This window comes from Haemorhous mexicanus, chromosome 7 (assembly GCF_027477595.1).
Source record: "Haemorhous mexicanus isolate bHaeMex1 chromosome 7, bHaeMex1.pri, whole genome shotgun sequence".
Taxonomy (NCBI): Eukaryota; Metazoa; Chordata; class Aves; order Passeriformes; family Fringillidae; genus Haemorhous; species Haemorhous mexicanus.
Genome location: NC_082347.1, coordinates 26,473,064 through 26,491,267, shown reverse-complemented (window position 1 = coordinate 26,491,267; position 18,204 = coordinate 26,473,064). Strand labels below are relative to the sequence as shown.

General features: G+C 39.8%; 1 protein-coding gene across 2 annotated transcripts in view; it reads left to right on the top strand.

The window, feature by feature from the left end:
* Positions 1-17,879, top strand: part of PLCE1 (phospholipase C epsilon 1) — a 137,875-nt gene extending 119,996 nt beyond the window's left edge. For both annotated transcript variants that reach the window (XM_059851618.1, XM_059851617.1), the window contains 11 exons: positions 2,578-2,709; positions 3,874-4,164; positions 5,071-5,234; positions 6,124-6,385; positions 7,266-7,384; positions 8,510-8,638; positions 9,368-9,577; positions 11,396-11,557; positions 11,711-11,929; positions 12,667-12,857; positions 13,963-17,879. In XM_059851618.1, the coding sequence (XP_059707601.1) occupies positions 2,578-2,709; positions 3,874-4,164; positions 5,071-5,234; positions 6,124-6,385; positions 7,266-7,384; positions 8,510-8,638; positions 9,368-9,577; positions 11,396-11,557; positions 11,711-11,929; positions 12,667-12,825 (1,847 nt within the window). In that variant the 3' untranslated portion in view covers positions 12,826-12,857; positions 13,963-17,879. The remainder of the gene's footprint in view (positions 1-2,577; positions 2,710-3,873; positions 4,165-5,070; positions 5,235-6,123; positions 6,386-7,265; positions 7,385-8,509; positions 8,639-9,367; positions 9,578-11,395; positions 11,558-11,710; positions 11,930-12,666; positions 12,858-13,962) is intronic.
* The last annotated feature ends 325 nt before the right edge of the window (positions 17,880-18,204 follow it).

Sequence of the window (18,204 nt, the reverse complement as noted above, 5' to 3'; positions counted from 1 at the left end):
GGACCATAATGTTCAGTTACCCTAACCTACTGGGCAACTCAGACTTCCCTAAGTGTACCCTGGTCAAAACAGAATTTATCATGTGGAGAAAATAAAATTTCTTGTTCATAAAACCTCTGGTAACAAGGAACCCACCATGGCTCTTGTTGCTGCTGTGCTCTTTGACCTTACAGTCCTTGCTTAACTTGAATTCCAGTGTGTTGGATATCATTACACCTCTGTCTGGGGGACTGGAGGTCTGTTCTCTTGGGTCACCCCAGTTGAGGGCAGGGAGCACCCCTGAGCACTGCTACTGGCACATGGCTCATCACCTTGGTGCTGAGATCCTTACAATGAGTAGAGAAACTGAGTACACAAGAGCAGGATTTGCACACTCAGGTGGAGGCAGCAGGGAGCCACCTGCGCTCCCCAGCATGAAATTCAGTCACCATCCATCATATCAGATTACCTGCCCCTATAGTATCACTTCTCAATACATTAAAGTGAGCATGAAAAGGGGCACCCTGCATATAAAAATGCTGTAAGTTCCCTTTTAAGGTCTGCAGACCTGCAGACTTTCTGTTGGTTGGAAACACATGGTGAGAAGGTGGCAATTACAGCTTAACCTGCTGTGTTGGTATGGTGAGAGGGAGAAGGGCAGGGAAGCTTGCAATCCTCTGGATTGAGTCCAGAAGCAGTAAAGCACTGTGCTTATATCTAACACAGGAGATGGGCACTGAATTCTGTAACTTGAAAAACAGGGGTTATAGGGAAACACAAAACATTAACTCTGACACTGTGGTAATGCAATAGGATTTGTGTACAGTATGGTGGGATCTGAGCTGATCCTACTTTGACCAGAGAGTTGGACCAGATGACTTCCATATCCTTATCAACCTCTATTATTTTGTGATTTGATGATTCTGTGAATTAGTAAAGCTTTATTTTGAAGTCAAGTTTAAATTGGAGTGAGAAATGGAGCTTGTGTGTGGGAAGAGATGTGTAACATGCAAAGCATGGGAGAGACTGAAAGGAGGCTGCCAGCTGCAGTGTACCCCGAGGCCATCACGCTGGGCTGACAGCCCTAGGGCTCTGCACTGCACTCTGGTGATTTATGAGGTTTGTTTCCTCAGTGACTGTCTCCACAACAGCACTTTGAAACTGGATCTTACTTGCCAAATCCGTTTGATCCATTCAAAACTGGAGTTAAATAGTGCTGGAAGCACACAGTGCATAACTCCTCATTCTTCAATTCAATTCATACTCCTTGATCCCAGTTTCTGCCATCTTCTGTGGTTTATGTGTATGCTTTGGCCAAAAGAGACAATACATCTCCAACATGGAAAACATTTATATATGTTCTGAATTTTACTAACCCAAGCAGTTCCATTGAAACTGTGTGCATAATTTTAGTAAGTACATGTACACATGCCATAGAGATTGAGAGCTGAAAATTTGCAGCTGTGGGCAGACTTCAGTCGGAAGAGGGCAATGTATCCTCTTTGTGATTTACATTTTTATTTGAAATATTAGTATTAAATCCAGAACTGTCTTTAGGCAGGTGTGAATTGATGTGAATTAATGTGGAAAGTTTTAGGAGTCACAGTTAGGCATGTGACGGTGTATTTGCTTTGTTACATTCTATATCACAAATACATCTTGGGTTTCTGAGAGCCTCCCACATCTCACTGCTGTGGGTGTCAGAATAATTATTGTGCACTTTAATTTTGATCTGCTTTGTGCTCTCTCCAAGCCAACAGAAAAAAAATTGACCATAAGTGGGATTAAGTCTGTTTACTTCACCAGGGCTCAGGTCATGACTTTTAATGGTGATGTTTCTAGAATGCACCAGTTTGAATAACAGCTATACTAGAGCTTTCCAGCTCCACTCCTAGTATGTATTGGCCATTAAATATGTAATGGATTTACACACCTAACTGTATTACCAACACTGAAGTACAAATAACCAGAAGAAGAGGACTCTGAAAACGTTTTTTGAAGTTAAACTATTTACCAACTGCACTTGGAGATACAATATTTATTCTATTACATAATATCTTTAAATCATAATCTTGCATTTATTTAATTATGTAGGTATTGTAACCTAGATGAATTCCATGAAATTCACTACTGTACAGATTTATTGCTTCTGTAAAAAAGATTTTTATTTTTTAAAATTATTTGTAGGATGAATACATTGGGACTGTTACTGCAGATTTTTTTAGTATCAGTTTGGATCATTTAGTAACTTGAGAGAAAGCCTTTACCTTCTTCAAGCCAAAAAGTAAAATGGAGAAAAGTTATATCACAGAGAGAGAATTGTAATATTGTATTGTTTCATTTGGGTTTCTATATACACTATATAAATGCATACATATATGCATTATATATAAAATCATCCATAATATATACATATATAAAAGTGTGCATACATTTAAAGATGTTAAAATTAAATTGTGGCAAAAAATACACTGTTTGTACTGTGTGCTATATAACAGGAGTATTCGTGCCTTCAAAAATAATGTAAAATATGGTGGAAAATGTCATGCCCTCTTGGTCATGTTTTTTGGCTCATTTATTTTACATTTATGGGAACAGGCTTGTCAACTCTAAACCCATCTGGCTCTAGCAGAGGAAAAGAAAGAAAAAGCAGGAAGTCCATTTTTGGCAACAATCCTGGCAGGCTGAGCCCTGGGGAGTCGGCTGCTCTTGCCAAAGCATCTGGAAAAGGTAAAGTTAGCATCTTCTTTCACCAGTCACGTGGAATGACACTGTAATCCTACACATGTAGCAGACCAAGTTGTTAAAGATCAAATACTTTGCAATGTGTAAAACGTTAAACTTTGGAAAGGTTTTTTTTGATAGCACTGCAGCTATTACAGTACCACTATTACAACTGAAGTGGTGAGTGTGGAATACCAGGATTACTTGATCAGAAATATGATGACCCTAATTCATAAACAATTCAAAACTAATGTACATTTTAAGTATCTTAAAGTTTATATTTTTTAAGATATAAGTGAATATTTTCAAAGTACAAATGAAAGGCAGGACTGTTGTGCTGGTCCAGAAAAGAATTTTTATTGTCTGAAATAGAATTTAGTGGCCTGAAATTCAGCCAAGTCCAAATGTGTAATTGCACAAATTAGACTCTGCAGGTGATTTGGTTTGTGAACCTGGAAATTGTGCCTCTGCCTATGAACAGATGTAAAGAAATACAGAGAAAGTACAGGAAAGGTTCTGGAGCAGGAATAAGACCCAGATCCCCTGCCTTTCAAATGAGTGCCACAAACAGATATTTTGAAATAATTTTCTGGCTCAGGGAGGGTGGTATTTCTTGCAGCCCAAGGGCTGCAGACAGGAGAGATTTCCTTCTAGAGGCCAGTGTCCTAAAAGTGAAGAAGTGTGGTGCCTAATTCTAAAGCATATAAGTATTTTGCTGCCTTTTTCCCCAAATTTTGCAGTCTCTGTTGACTGTCTGTTTGGAAAATTAGCAGATGGCTTTCAGTCTTGCCTCTCTTCCTCAGGTAAAATGTATGAATGAGAAGAAAGGAATTTTATTCCTTAATTAAATTTTTTTATTTCTTAATTTAATTTTCTTAATTCCTCAATTTTTTCCTAACTGGGAAATGTTAGTTAGGTATATATTCATGAAAGTGCTTGTTAGCACATCTAATAATGGTATTAATTTAATACTTGGACGTTGTGTTTCCTCTCAAGGATTGTTCTTACTGTGTGAGAAGGACTGTGACCCTTGTCCTGAGTAGTGTCATTTTCCAGAATCACCTTTTTCTACCATAACCAAAGCACACACACATACTCCACTAGAAAATATTGAATTTTTGGAGCCTCTGGATCTGCAGCTGTACCTGGAGAGCACTGTTTTTTTTCCAGGTCCTTTTGATGCGATGAGGCAGACTTGGGAAGATCCTTGCTCTCCTTACAACTCTCCAGCCTCCCTCAGTGCCATCATAAGGACTCCCAAGTGCTACCACATCTCGTCCCTGAACGAGAACGCTGCCAAGCGGCTCTGCAGGCGCTATTCCCAGAAGCTGATCCAGCACACCACCTGCCAGCTCCTGAGGACCTACCCCGCCGCCACGCGCATCGACTCCTCCAATCCCCACCCCCTGATCTTCTGGCTCCACGGTGTGCAGCTCGTGGCTCTGAACTACCAAACAGATGGTAAGGCTGCACAAACCCAGGGTTTAATACCTTGGAAATGTGATAGGAGACTTTAAGTCAAGAATTCGTATTTTCCTTGTTTACTTTTCCCCACTCTCCCAAGGGGGCCTTCCTGTACCTGCACTGCAGCCACAAGCAGGTTCATACCACAAGAGTCTGGTCCTTGAGAGCAGTGACCTCAGAATCCAGGAGCTTTATGCCAGTGCACCAGGTTCTCTGATAACCCAGAAGTGCCTGGACAGCAACACGTCCATTTTTATATTTATTTTATTGCTGAAGGTTGTTTTTTTCTCCCAGTTCAAGTAGCTGTTATCCCTTTCTGATAATTTCAAGCATAAAAAGGTACTGAACTATTTTTCACTTGGAAGTGTTGCCTTGGATGCTGGTTTAATGTTGATCAAAACATTTTTTGAATATTTGCTGTCCTATCTTGTGTTCCTTCACATTTTCCATGGGGGATCCATTAGGTCATCTACAGTGCTCTAGAGAACCTGGCATTAGCTCAGTTCGTTAGAGCATGGTGCTAACAACATCAGCATTGTGTGTTTGATCCCCAGTGGGCCATTCTCTTAAGAGCTGAACACAATGATCCTTGTGGGTCCCTTCCAACTCAGAATATTCTGATTCATTATACAGTTCAGGGCACATTCCTAGAAACTTCCCAGAGAACTGTTGTAGGCAAGCCCTACAGTTCAATAAAGACAATGGAATGGAAAGAATGAACTGTTCTTATTTAATTATTGGATAGATTAGACACATAAATCACAGATAGTTCTGAAAACCAGGAATAGTACATAATGAATATAATTTTTAAAAAGATACTTCAAACATGGCTTTGTGTTCACTGTTGTAGTTTTTCCATTGTGCCATTGCTCTCTGTCAGTTTTGGCTCCCTTAATTTCACAGATCTTCCTCTGCAACTCAACGCAGCAATGTTTGAGGCCAACGGTGGCTGTGGATATGTCCTGAAACCTCCGGTTCTGTGGGATAAAAACTGTTCAATGTACCAGCATTTTTGTCCATTGGAAAGAGACCTTGATAATAAGGAGCCAGCTATATATTCTTTAACAGTAAGTACATGAAAAGGGAATTTCATACAGGCAAACAGATAGAAGTAGACAATATTCAGCTACAGTCTTTAACCAGTATTACAGTCACGCTTCTAAATGAAGAGATTGAATCTTTAAATGTTGCTTCCAAAGGTCAGCCTAACTAACAGAAATTGGAGAGAAAAGGAACAAAGATTTGTCTTTATTTCATTGTATTGGCTGATTTGTATCCATAGTTACTTCCCCTGTTTTCTTCACACTATTTGTTGAAACTCAGTCCTGAAAGCATTTTCCCTGGGACTACACAACCGTGTAAAATTACATATGTGCCTTGATGTTCTACACATTTTTGAACACTTGAAAAGCTGCACAAAAAGCCATTATGAAAAGCTGTACTGAATCTTGAAAAATTGATTTTTTGTAAGTCATGTAACAAGATATTTAATTCATGGATTTGTGGCCAAAAAAATGTACTTTCAGAAGCTAGTCCTTTCCAGGAAATGTGTCAGAAAAGTGAAATTCATAAGAATCAGAATTTTCCCATCTGTGGTAATTGCACACTTAATTCTTGCGTTGTGTATGCCAAAGCAAGCCAGAATGCCATCACCCCAGAGTAATGGAGAAGAAAGTGTAATCCTTTTTGACTGCATTACTGATACATTCATTCTGGATTAATGTTCAGATGCCTTGAACAGTTGTATAGTGTATTTTTTCAAAGGAAAGATACGATAGCTGTGGTGTTGGGGGTGGGACGGTTGAGGGAGCTCTGCTTTTGAACTTACTGCCCTGGCAATCACAGAAGAGAGTGTTGTAAAACTATGCTTGGTGCTGTGCTGAGCAGTATTTGGCTCAGGATCATGGCAGCGTAGGGATTACTCCACTAACCATTCTCTGTGCTCCTCGGCTGCAGATCGTGTCTGGCCAGAACGTTTGCCCCAGCAACAGCACGGGCAGCCCCTGCATCGAGATCGACGTGCTGGGGATGCCCCTGGACAGCTGCCACTTCCGCACGAAGCCCATCCACCGCAACACCCTCAACCCCATGTGGAACGAGCAGTTCCTGTTCCGCGTGCACTTCGAAGATCTGGTCTTTCTGCGCTTCGCCGTTGTTGAGAACAACTGCTCGGCTGTCACGGCGCAGAGGATCATTCCCCTGAAGGCGCTCAAGAGAGGTGTGCTAGAGCTCCTGGGGCCACCCTCAGCCAGAATGGTCCAGCGCATTCCTGGGCTGAATCCTTCCAGAGGGAAATTTTTAATCAGTTGCATTTTTCTAGAGGGGACAGGAAGCAAATACCAGGCAGCACACCACAGCCTGGCAGTACAATGCTGATCTGAGACTCCAGGGAGCTGGCAGCTGCCCCAGTGGCTTGTAAAAGGTCTGATCCTGTGCTGTTGTGGAGGCAGGGCCATGTGTTACACATCTGCTCTGATCCTGAGGGTGCTCCTGGAGCTCACCAGGGGACTGGCTGCTCCCTTAGGAAGCTTGGAGGGGTTTCACTCCTGCCTTGTCCTTTGCTCAAGAAACTGCTGCAACAGCTGATCACTGTGCAGAGGGGAATTGCACTTCTTACAGCCATGGCTGGAAGAGAGTCTGAGTAAGGGTGAAAAAAACTGAGAGATCAGGAAACATCACTAATTGTGTGACACCTGGGGGAGAGAGTTTCCATGTTGCCAGTAGCTCTTTTACACTTGCTTTGTGCCACTTTAGTGTCACAGGACTGTCCGGGTTGGTGTGTAAGGAGATTCGGCCATACACATGCGTTTTCCAATGAGAATTTGACCTTGCTTCATTCATGTTCTGATATTTAGATATTTTATGTGTGACTATATTGAATATTATGGTAAAACAAAGGCAGGTTGCTCTGTGAGCCACTCAGCAGTAGGATTTGTATTACCCTGTTGTACAGTGTTCATGCAGTGTTATTAGAGTGCTTCAAATCTTCCCTGTGTGGCAAAGTGTAGCTATAAAAACAGTAAATTTGACTTTTCCATTTATGAGACTTGTGTCCTAGGATGTGGCAAAGTATTTACAGAAGGATTTTTCCTTTTTAGGCTACAGACATGTCCAGCTCCATAACCTACACAATGAAACATTAGAAATTTCCAGTTTGTTCATAAACAGTCGGAGAATGGAAGAAAGCCCCTCTGGAAACACTCTGCCTGCATCTATGGTAATTTATTTTTTGTTTGTGTGCGTGAATTACCTGTATTCTTAGTTTAATAACTACTATGATGTGAGGATTTATAGGACCAGAGTGTTTGAACATGTTAGCCCTCAAACCTGCACATTCTTCAGACATACCTTGATGCTTTTTTTTTTTTTTTTTTCTTTTTCTTTGATGGAAGTAAGGTTATCCCACCTGGATAAAACTGTGGGAAGATAAATCTTTTCAAAGTCTGGCTCCTTTGCTGTATTTAGGTTTAGAACAAGAAATGTGCTCCTTGACTGGGGGAGTGTGGATGAGCAGTCAGGTTCAGTGTAGCCTCATGCATTCCTTTGTGCATGAATTGTAAGCAAAGCATTTGAGACCAAAAAAAAAAAAGGAATATGCCAATTACCAACAGCTTTGAAATAATGAGAATAAAATTGATTTATGTTACAAGAAAAGATGAACTCTGTAGTTCCATAAATACAGATTTCTATATGTGTGCACATCCACATGTTTATATGTGCAAGTATGTATACATATGTACAGGTACCTGTATATCTAAAAATATGCATGCATAGATGTGATTTTTGTTTAAAAGCCCTTACTGTTAGGTTACCTGGGTTACTTGTGTTTTGGCAACTTTAAACATGTATTTTATCATTTTGCTGACTCCTGAAATGTCAGCTCCTTCTGTGCTCCTGTGTGTGCAGCAGATGTGTTGCAGATATTACCTCCTGTGAATACATGCCAAACTTGTATCTTGGTGAATTACTAGGGTAGGAAGAAAGAACAAATAGTTTGGAGGTTAAAACAAAGCTATTGCTTTTCATCCAGTAATCTGTATGCTGAATCCAAATATCTGAACTCAGCCAGAATGGGGAATGAGTGGTGGAGATTGGCCCTTTGTCCAGTGGTAGTTTATGTATTTCCACTGGAAAACTTCCTTTTTCTCTTCAGCTTCAAGTTACGATGGAGGCTTTTGGAGGGTTTGTTGGGATTTTTTAGATGCCTTGATCTGTAGTGTAAGGAAGAGCCATGTATGAACTGAACAGCTTTGCTTTGTCAAGACACTCACAACTTGTGTGTACAGTTTCTTTTATGCCTGTGTAAAAATGTCCAGTAACCTGTTGAATGTTGTCTGTACAGTTGTTTAGCCAGGGAGAAAGGAAAGCTGCTGTGACTTACAAAGTGACAGTTCATGGAATTCCAGGCCCAGAGCCTTTCACTGTTTTCAGTGTAAGTGCAGGGACCACGGCTGCACAGCTGCTCCATCAGGTGAGTTCCTGCTGAACTGCAGACTCTCCATTGACAGAACCCACACTAACATCCTGCTGGACCTCTGTCTCCCTGCACTTCTCACACATCATCCCAGCAAGGGGTGCTGTTAGAAATGCATTGCTGTGGAATTAATTACACAGCAAACACAGAATATAAGCAGTGGAATTTTCCCATTCTTGGCTTCAGAGAATGGGTTTATAGTCTTAGGATATATTCTCTATTAGTATTTTAGTATTTGGACATATGCAGATGAGAAAAACAATGTCTCTAGTCAGTGGGTGCAGTGGGTTCTGTTTACAACAAAGGCAAACATTTCTGCACAATTCTTTGAACTGAGGTACTGTAGGAACAGAGAGTAAAAGTTAGAGGGCTAAGTTCATGAGTAGAAAAACCAGTTAGCTCAGCAGGGATTGTTATTCTAGCAGTGGGAAAAGACTGTACTGTCCTGGGATTATGAATAAATTTTCTGGCCAGCCAAAAAGGACCGAAATAAGCTTAAATAGTACTGCCTTGTCTGGAATAGTTGAACTGCTTGGCTGGGCTAAAGAGAACAGGACATTACCCTGGAGTAAAATATCTGAATAATAAATAGCACATCAGAAATCCTGCCTGCACTGTCAGAATAGTTACTGATTCTTAAAGCTTCCTTATTCATTCTCATTTATAACTACTAATTATGCAGTGTTTATATTTAGCATTCTAATTGTTGTGTGTTGTCTGTCTTAGCTCTTGGCTACCATAAAAGGCACCGAGTCATGTGCTGCAGACTATTTTCTGATGGAAGAGAAAAGTTTTATATCAAAAGAAAAGAGTGAATGCAGAAAACCACCATTCCAGAGAGTGATTGGTCCTGAAGAAGGGCTAGTGCAGCTTTTAAACAGTTGGTTCCCAGAAGAAGGATATGTTGGAAGAATTATCTTTAAAACTCGAGAGGAAGTAAGTCTGTTTTAGATAAATTATTATTTATAAAAGTAGCTAAAAATAGCTCTTAGGACCATGAAACAAAAGAGTGCAGTATTTGTTTCACTACTTGGTGAGTAATGTCAATGCTGTGTGCATTATTTAAAAACAAACTTAACTCTTGAGTGAGAAGCACAACTGGACTTTATATGCCTGTGTGACACCAGCTGGACCTCCCTCAGCTCCAGTATCAGCTGTGTGGTGTTTATTCATTATGGCTCAGTCACCAGTCCAGTGGCTCTGTTTGGAGTGATAGTTCTAATTTAATGCAATCTAGATTGTGCCATGATAGGAAATTAATATAAAGATAATAGTTAATACCAAAGGATCATAGTAGAACTCCAGAAAGCCACCATCAATTTAGATGGCAGCAACTTATCATCTGTCTAGAAAAATTAGAAATAATTTTAATATTAAAGGATAAGTCTAAAAGCCTCAAAGGATGATTAAATTATCAGTTATAGGCTAAAATTATTAAATAGGTGGTTTCTTTTAATTTAAAGGAGAAAGATTACTTCAGTTTATACTACGAGCAAAGCATCTACAGCTTAAAATATGCCAGTGCCCAGGCTTGTGAGACAGAGACAAAAAAAAGCAGGAGAAAGACACTTAATGATCCATTTTCAGAGGCACTTTCTTCAGTCAGTCAGGCGAATAAAAACGCTTGCTTAGTACACAGATTTTACACACACACACACACACACACACACACACATACACACACACACTCACACTCACACACACACTCACACTCACACTCACACTCACACATATATGTGACAGAGGTGCTCTGGTATACTTTAAACGGAAAAAAAAATGTATTTTTGCTTACTTTAACAGAACTTTTGATAAAGCTTCAATCTGACAAATTGCTATTATTTTACACAAGTCCGTATTTTGGTTTCCTTTTTATCTAATCTTTGGAACAAAAATAACAAGGTAGAAATTTGTTTGTAGAAATAGTAGCCTACTGAATTCCACTGACTGCAGTACTGCCTCTGTCAGTATATGCTGCTGAATGTGTCCTGCCAAGCCCCATTCCTTCAGAAAATGGGTAAAAATCTGCCTTGGCTCATATGAAAATAATGCTGTTGTTCTGTCTTGTTATATGAGTACCTCAAAGCATCATCCATAATTTTGAGCCATTCTGCTGACAGCAGCACCTCAGAGACAAGGAGCAGGTCCAGTGACAGGGTGCAATACACAGTCCATATTTACAGCTCATGAATCCAAGCTGTGTTCCAAGCCTTGGACAGAAATGCATTCCCTGAGAGAAGGTTCAAGGAGGAATTCTGTCTAAAGCCTGCAGTAATCATTGAAAAGGGAGAGAGAAACACACAGCCCTCCTCTTGCTCCACACCACAGGGGAATGTTCACTCAGATTCTGGCTCTCTAAATTCTTTTGACTTTAGTGCAGGGACAGGAAAGAAGAGAACCCTTTCCACCATCTCCCATCGTACTGGCACCATTACATGACAAAACATAATTTTGTATACATAAGGGAAGGATTTAAGGGACATTTTTGTGAAATATGATGCTGTGCAAACATCTCCATTCCTCACCTACTATGAAAGGTATTTCAGATATTGATTTTAGAAAACATGGGTATTTACTAGCATTATTATTATTTATTATTAGCAATAGTGGCTTGTCAAACCTCTCTTATAATGCATTTAACAAAATGGAGCCTAGGCAACCACAGTCTCCAATTTCCATGTAATAAACCCTTGTGTGACCACCAGCTATTAGTTACCTCTCTGAAGTAAATGAATTTGTCTGTCATTTTCTCTGTAGAATTTAAATGAGCGCAACGTCTTTCAAGAAGCAAAGGAAGAAGCAGCCATCAGCTCTGAGGATGACAGCTTCTTTGTTCAGGTACACGATGTCTCCCCAGAGCAACCACGCACCGTGATCAAAGCTCCACGCCTCAGCACGGCTCAGGATGTCATACAGCAGGTAAGGGGGTGTGCCCACCTCAGCATGTGGGCTGGAAGTTTTTCAAACAAGCTAAGGTGGGATTTGTTCTCAGCACTAGCTGAAGAATTGGTTCAGTAACCTGAATCTGAGGGAATGCCTTGTTTTTTGTTTTGTTTTTCTGCTTTTAAACAGACTCTCTGCAAAGCCAAATACTCCTACAGCATTCTGAGCAATCCAAACCCAAGTGATTATGTGCTCTTGGAAGAGGTGGCTAAAGAACCAGCAAACAAAAAGTCTTCAACATCTAAACCATCTCAGAGGATTCTCTCTGATCAGGAGTGTGTGTTTCAGGCCCAAAGCAAGTGGAAGGGAGCAGGAAAATTTATCCTTAAGCTCAAAGAACAGGTTCAGGTAAAAGATGCAAGACTTTGCAGCAGATGTTACAGATGGTGTGTGATCAGCTTAGTGGGAACCTGCTTTCCATGCAAGGGGGACACAATAGGCATGAGGGCAGGTGGAGAGGACAGATTACAGCCAAAAGCAAATTTCCTCTTTTCTCTGAACCTCCCTTACTTATTCCTTTGCAAAACTGCATCAGTTACATTCAGCAATACAATTCCCTCACAAGCCTGCAAATCTTGAGCAACCTTTATCTGCTACCAGCTTTCTGTTTCTCAAAACCTTCTGGCTGTGCATGCCTTGTTCCCTGTCATCATAAAGGACCATTCAAATGGGCAGAACTTAAAAGCTACTGGAATAAAGTCCCCTTTATTCCTGGCCAGTGAAAAAGTTGTTCTGTTGCTTTATCTCAGGCTTTGAAAAATGGCAGGAATGAAGTACGTGCCTGCTGGGAGAAGGAGCTGCGTTCTCCTTTCCGGCAAACACCACCAATCCACAGCTGCTGTTGCTTTAAAGTAGCTGTATTATAAGCACAGATTACCAAATTTGCTAAACATATCTTTAACAATGTGTAATTTTTACTTAATTTATTCAGAACAATCAGAAGGAAGTGCCTGGATGAAAGCACAGCCGTACTGAATTCCTAAAGGGGCGCCTGCTCAGCAGTATCTCAGGTGTTTTCATATTCCTTAATTCCCAGCGAACAAGCAGCTGTTAAACCACCTCTATGATCTTTTTTAATTTTATAGGCAGCACGAGATGACAAGAGAAAAGGCATCTCCTTCACCAGTGAACTGAAGAAGCTGACCAAGTCGAGTAAGCAGTACCGGGGCTTCGTGTCGGACAGTGCCCAGGGCAGGGAGGAGAGAGCCGCCTGCGCCCTGGCCTTCAGTGACATCGTGGAATAGTCCCGGCTGCTGCCACCGCACGGCCTGCCCAGGTAGGAGACACCCAGCCCAGCTCTGGGCAGGCTTTCACTGCAGCATTCCCAGAGGATTCCTGCTTCCAAGCTGTAGCTGAGCAAACCAAGTGGGGTACAAGGACTGACAGAATGATCCATAAAAGCCTCAGACACTGGTGTGCACAGGCATGATGGCATCAGGAAGGTCTCTGAGTGAACCAGAATGGTGGAGTTTCACCCACTTTCTCTGTCCATTTAATCCAAAATGTTGCATCCCGGTTGATTTTGCTCTGAGCAAAATTTTTCTCATTTTTCTCAACAATTGTGCTCAAATAGCAATGCTCTGTAACTCTTTTGCTCTGAGCCACAGCAAATGGAAGAGAGCAGAAGAGCTTTTATTGTTTTTTGTTATGCCCAGATAATAAAATCATCAGGATTGGTGTTCTCTTTTTTAGCTAGAACAAGTTTACAGTGTTAATTTCTGTCTGTGGCAATTTTGCCAGAAATGTTTAAGCATTTACACTGTCCTTTCTGTATCTCTTCAATTTCTTCCATCTTGCTTGACTTCAAACAGCTGAAATACACAACAAAGTCTGCCCCATTTATATGGAGATAGTAAGTGCCACTTGCCCAGCACTGTACACTAACCAGACACTTGCACAGTGCTACTACAGCACTGTGACAGCTGCTGGGAAGTTGCAGCTCATTGCAAATGAAGAAGAAATCTTTTTCAGTGTTGATAATCCCACCTCACAGATGGCCAATTTAAGATTGTTTTTTTTTTTCTGTATACATCTGATTATTAAAGCATTATTTGACATGCACTGTAATGCTGCTGCTAAGTCACTAAATTGACAGAATTCAAGAACTGTTTTCATTTGCAAAGTACTTCAAATAGAAAGGGATTAATTTGATAGCTTATTTCCAGGCTGCTATAAACCCCCTAATGCATTAAAACAATCTGAATTCAAGGAAAGAAAAGTAAATTTTGGGAAAATCAGAGGCACTTTCCCTCTTCTGCATTCGACTGGGTTTTTGTTTTGCAGGGGTTTTCTTTTGTTGTGTTTTCTTGGTTTTTTTTTTTTTTTTCCTTTTTTTTCCTGAAACCCCAATGTGGAATTTACATGACTGAATCCTTCTGCAGTGCCTTTGAAGGATCCTGCTGTGGACTGAACTGGTCAGAATTGTGTGCCCTGTGCTACAGATGCTTAATCCAGGCAATGCTGCTGGATTAACATCCAGACTCTGGGAATCCTAAGTGGGATGCTGTAGATGGGAAAGATGCCTGTCAGCTCTCGGAAGATTCCTCTCTTCCTGTTTCTTCACATCTGCAGATTCTCCATAGGCGGATGGAGAAGTTTTCTTGGACTGTATGTTGTAAACAAACACGTGTCATCACCCTCCCCTTTTTAAACAAAAGATAATTTTAGCTTGTTGCCTCTAAGGAATCAGAAGGCAGAGAACCAGAGTGGTCTTTTATGTGTATTATATTAAAATAACGCACTTTTACCTGATGATTACTGTTAAACACTGTGTTAAGTGATTGTAAAGAGATTGAAATATACTGTAACTTCCTTGGCATATCTGTTTAACTTTGGTGAATATACACAAAACACTCAAAATTATTTATGGTTTATCTACATTAACAAAATAATGTACAATAGCTGAGTACATCTTACTGGTAGTGAGACCTTGGCAAGGAATAACATTTTCTTCTTATAAATTTGTTTTCCAGGCTTGTGTTTAAAGAAAGAATATTTATTATCATGTTTCAAAGTACATGCCATTGTATAGTATATTTATCATATACTACTTTTTAGAAAATGCAGATTTTTTTATCTTTCTCTGGATTTAGAGGAAAAAAATATTAGAACTTTTCTGGTTCTTTCTTTTCAGCACAAGATGTTTAATACCCAGTACTGACCAAATTCAAAACAATGCATTGATAAGTGTAATTAACATTTCAAAATTTTGAATTCAAACCGCATTTTTCCATGAAGTCAGGAACTGTCTTTTTACTTGTCTCTAAAACCCAGAGAGTATAAAGAACTTTACACTCCAACTCTTGACAATTCTGTTTACATAGAAACACTGTTGTGAAGTTTTATGTGTGCTGAATTCATCTTTTGTAATCTAAGTTAGTTATGGTAGTCTTTCTTTTTTTTCCTTCATGGGAGTTACTGATGTGTTTAGTTATTTAAAATAATCCATTACAGGGGCACAAATTAAACAACTGCTGCCATCAGCCATCCCTTTCATCTCCCACTAGAAATGTGTCTGTGGGGAACAAACTGCTCTGCACATGTTTTTGTTTCACTAGAGCAAACCCTGAACAGAGGAAAGAAGTTACAGGCAGAAGTCTCATGACAGCTAATGCTGCCCCCCCCACACCCGATGAATAAGTGAAATAAAACAAAGTTATTAACTGGCATATAAACAAGCAGACAGAACCTGCATTCTGTCACCAGAAACTATGAAGTCTTTCACTATACACTACAGAAAATGCCTATAAAGTAGCCATTTACCAAAGCAAAAAAGTGCCCTCTTGAGGTCACTTCCAGCTTTCAGAAAAAATAACCACAGACATGCAAAAAAGTCAAATTTCTCAGTGGCATATCCTCACAGAGGCCATGCACTTCCCACTGCTCATCTTTCACAAAAGTTAAGTTTTGAATTTTTGTACCAAAGCAGCATTTTACCAATCAGCAACATGACCCAAGTCAAGCCCCCAGCCAGCCCAGTAGCAGCCCCTGTGAGGGACGTGCTCCCTCCCCACCTGCCCAAAGGAAAGACTGAGCCCCAGCAAAATGTTAAGTGACAACTTACACATAGGTCTATGTGCATAGATTGCTTTGGAATACTTTGGAATTTCTGGGAAATACATCATCAACCTGCTGCACAATTCAACTAATGCAACCATTTTTTAAAACATTAGCTTCATTCTCTCTGTTATTTTAACACAGTAGCACTTTGATGTCACTGAGAAATTTTTTCTTTTGGTGTTTTTATGGCATTTTAAAAACACTTAATGTCCTGTAGTTTGCCCTTACCTGTTAAACCTTTTCTTTTTTGTTGGTGTGATTTTTTGGGGTTTTGGGGGATTTTTTATCTTTAGCAGTTCTGAAAGTTCTTAATATCACCTGTAGTATCACAGTAGGCTGGCAGACACCCTTGCTAATTGGATTCAACATAGAAAGTTCTTATACCCATGTTGTCATCCCCTAGTGCTTTTCTGTCACATACATATAAAAATAATAATAATGGGGAAGCAAAGGGGATATTAGTAGTCACATCATATCATGCACCACAGGCCTAACACTAGCCTAAAGTCTTGTGGACATTTAAAATGAGCAGCTTTGTACTATTTTTGCTAACATAATTTTTCTAGCTGTTGGAATAACTTATTAAGTATCTTCATCATCAATCACAGTCAGAACCTCCTTTGTCTATCACAGTAAAGAGAACAGCAAAATATTTGGCTTTTTATTTAAAAACCCTAACTTTGTAGGCCTGTAGACATCTGGAACTGTGTAAGACTAATGAACCTGTTCCAGTATTTTCATTAAAATACACGCATCACTTAAAGTTTAGGTATTGGTAAATATCCAGGTAAACTTTTCTTAGTGAAACATGATACACTTTGGGGTGAATTTGGGAAGAGCTGCAGTGCCCTTCCTCTTGCTGGTTCCAAGTAGTGGAAATACAATACCACTTGAAGCATCAAAGAGCAAGGGGGAGTTGTTAACGTTTGTGAAAGCCAAGTTAAAGAGCTTTCATGTGCTAAGTTGTTATGCTAATAGGAAATGTTTATTCTGTTTAGCCAGATTTTATTTCTGCAGGAATCTGCCCACACATTCCTATGACAAAACTGACAAAATAACTTTGTCCTTTTCCATGCTTTTGGCTGAGTATGTACATCAATTAGGAAAATACATTCATTTTTACATTACAAACTATTTACAGGAAGCAGCTTCCAGGATAAAGTTGGAAAGAAAGGAATGTAAATAAATCAACATCTTCCAGAAACATGCAGTCTCTGAGCAGTAGCAGGCCTTGCACTGCACACCTTTCAGGTGGAAATCTTGCTTCTCCTGCTCCATTGCCTACTGACAAAACCACAAAAGTATTTTATTCTGTACTATTTAAAAACTGCTCCTTTTCTACCAGTTTCTTACCCTTTCCCGTGCAGCACGTGGTGCTTGCAGCATGTGACTGTAAGAGCCAAAAGCTGGGCAGTCCCAGCTCCTGTGTGCATGCAGAGCCCTCTGCTTGTAGGAACTGGGGCACTCCAGGAGCTGCTTCCTCTACCGCCCAAAGGGCTTCCTGGTTCTCCCACTGACCCCAGGAGCAGTCAGAACACTAAAAAATACTATCTCAGTTTCTGGGTTTTTAAGCCTAGTGACACTTTTTTCCTTGCTTACAAATATTACTAGATGTGGTGTCTGCTTCTAGAACTCACAGGCTTTCGAGAATTAAACACTTCAACACAGAAATATCCAAATATTTCAAGAACACTTTCTCATACATTCATAGTTTATTTTCAAAAAGAGAAAACTTTGCTTTAGAGGCTAAGTCTGCAGCTTCTGAAACTCAACTGTCTGTTCTGCTCTTCAAATGCTTTCATTAACATCTGGTTTTTAATCACTGTCTGTTACTATTCCACTGTAAAACTCAGTTTACTTTTAGGGTAGCCCACTGAATGTACCAATGGTGGCAGTTTTTCCAGTCTGTGATAAATATTTTGTAACTTAAATAGTGATAGGCATTTGGCAGAATTAGCAAATTCAACACAAAAATAAATAGCAGTAAATAGATTTTGCTCTGGTAGATGTATAAGCTCTTTCAGAATGACTTGTACAGTTGTCTTCCTCTGCCTCTTCAAGCATGTCAAAATATTCTGACAATGCAACATCACTATGTGCCAGTCTTTATATGTTTGGAAACTATGTAAAATGAACAATTTTAAAAGTGACTTTTCCACCTGGACTGTTTTCTCTCTGCTGACTTGAATAAACTGTATTTGTATATGTTGTATAAAAATAAATGGTTTAAGATGTTGAATCTTTGGTTTTGCCTTCCTGAACTGACAAAGGTACTGACAAATGGAATTTTGCAGAATTTAAATCACATCTGTATTTGCAAACACATAACTAAACTAAAAAGAATTACTCAAAATGAATGGGAATGGCAGCCTAAGCAGACAGAAACGTGTACAACCACCAGTATTATGCATGCAGGTTTGTAGTCCACATAGTAAATATAATATCATACATTTTTTATGTATAATATAATACATAGGTATTTTCTAATCTCTTAAAACACAGATGTCTGTTCTAAAAATGTTTGTAAATTTATGTTTAATTACTTGGAAGATGGTGACCTAGTG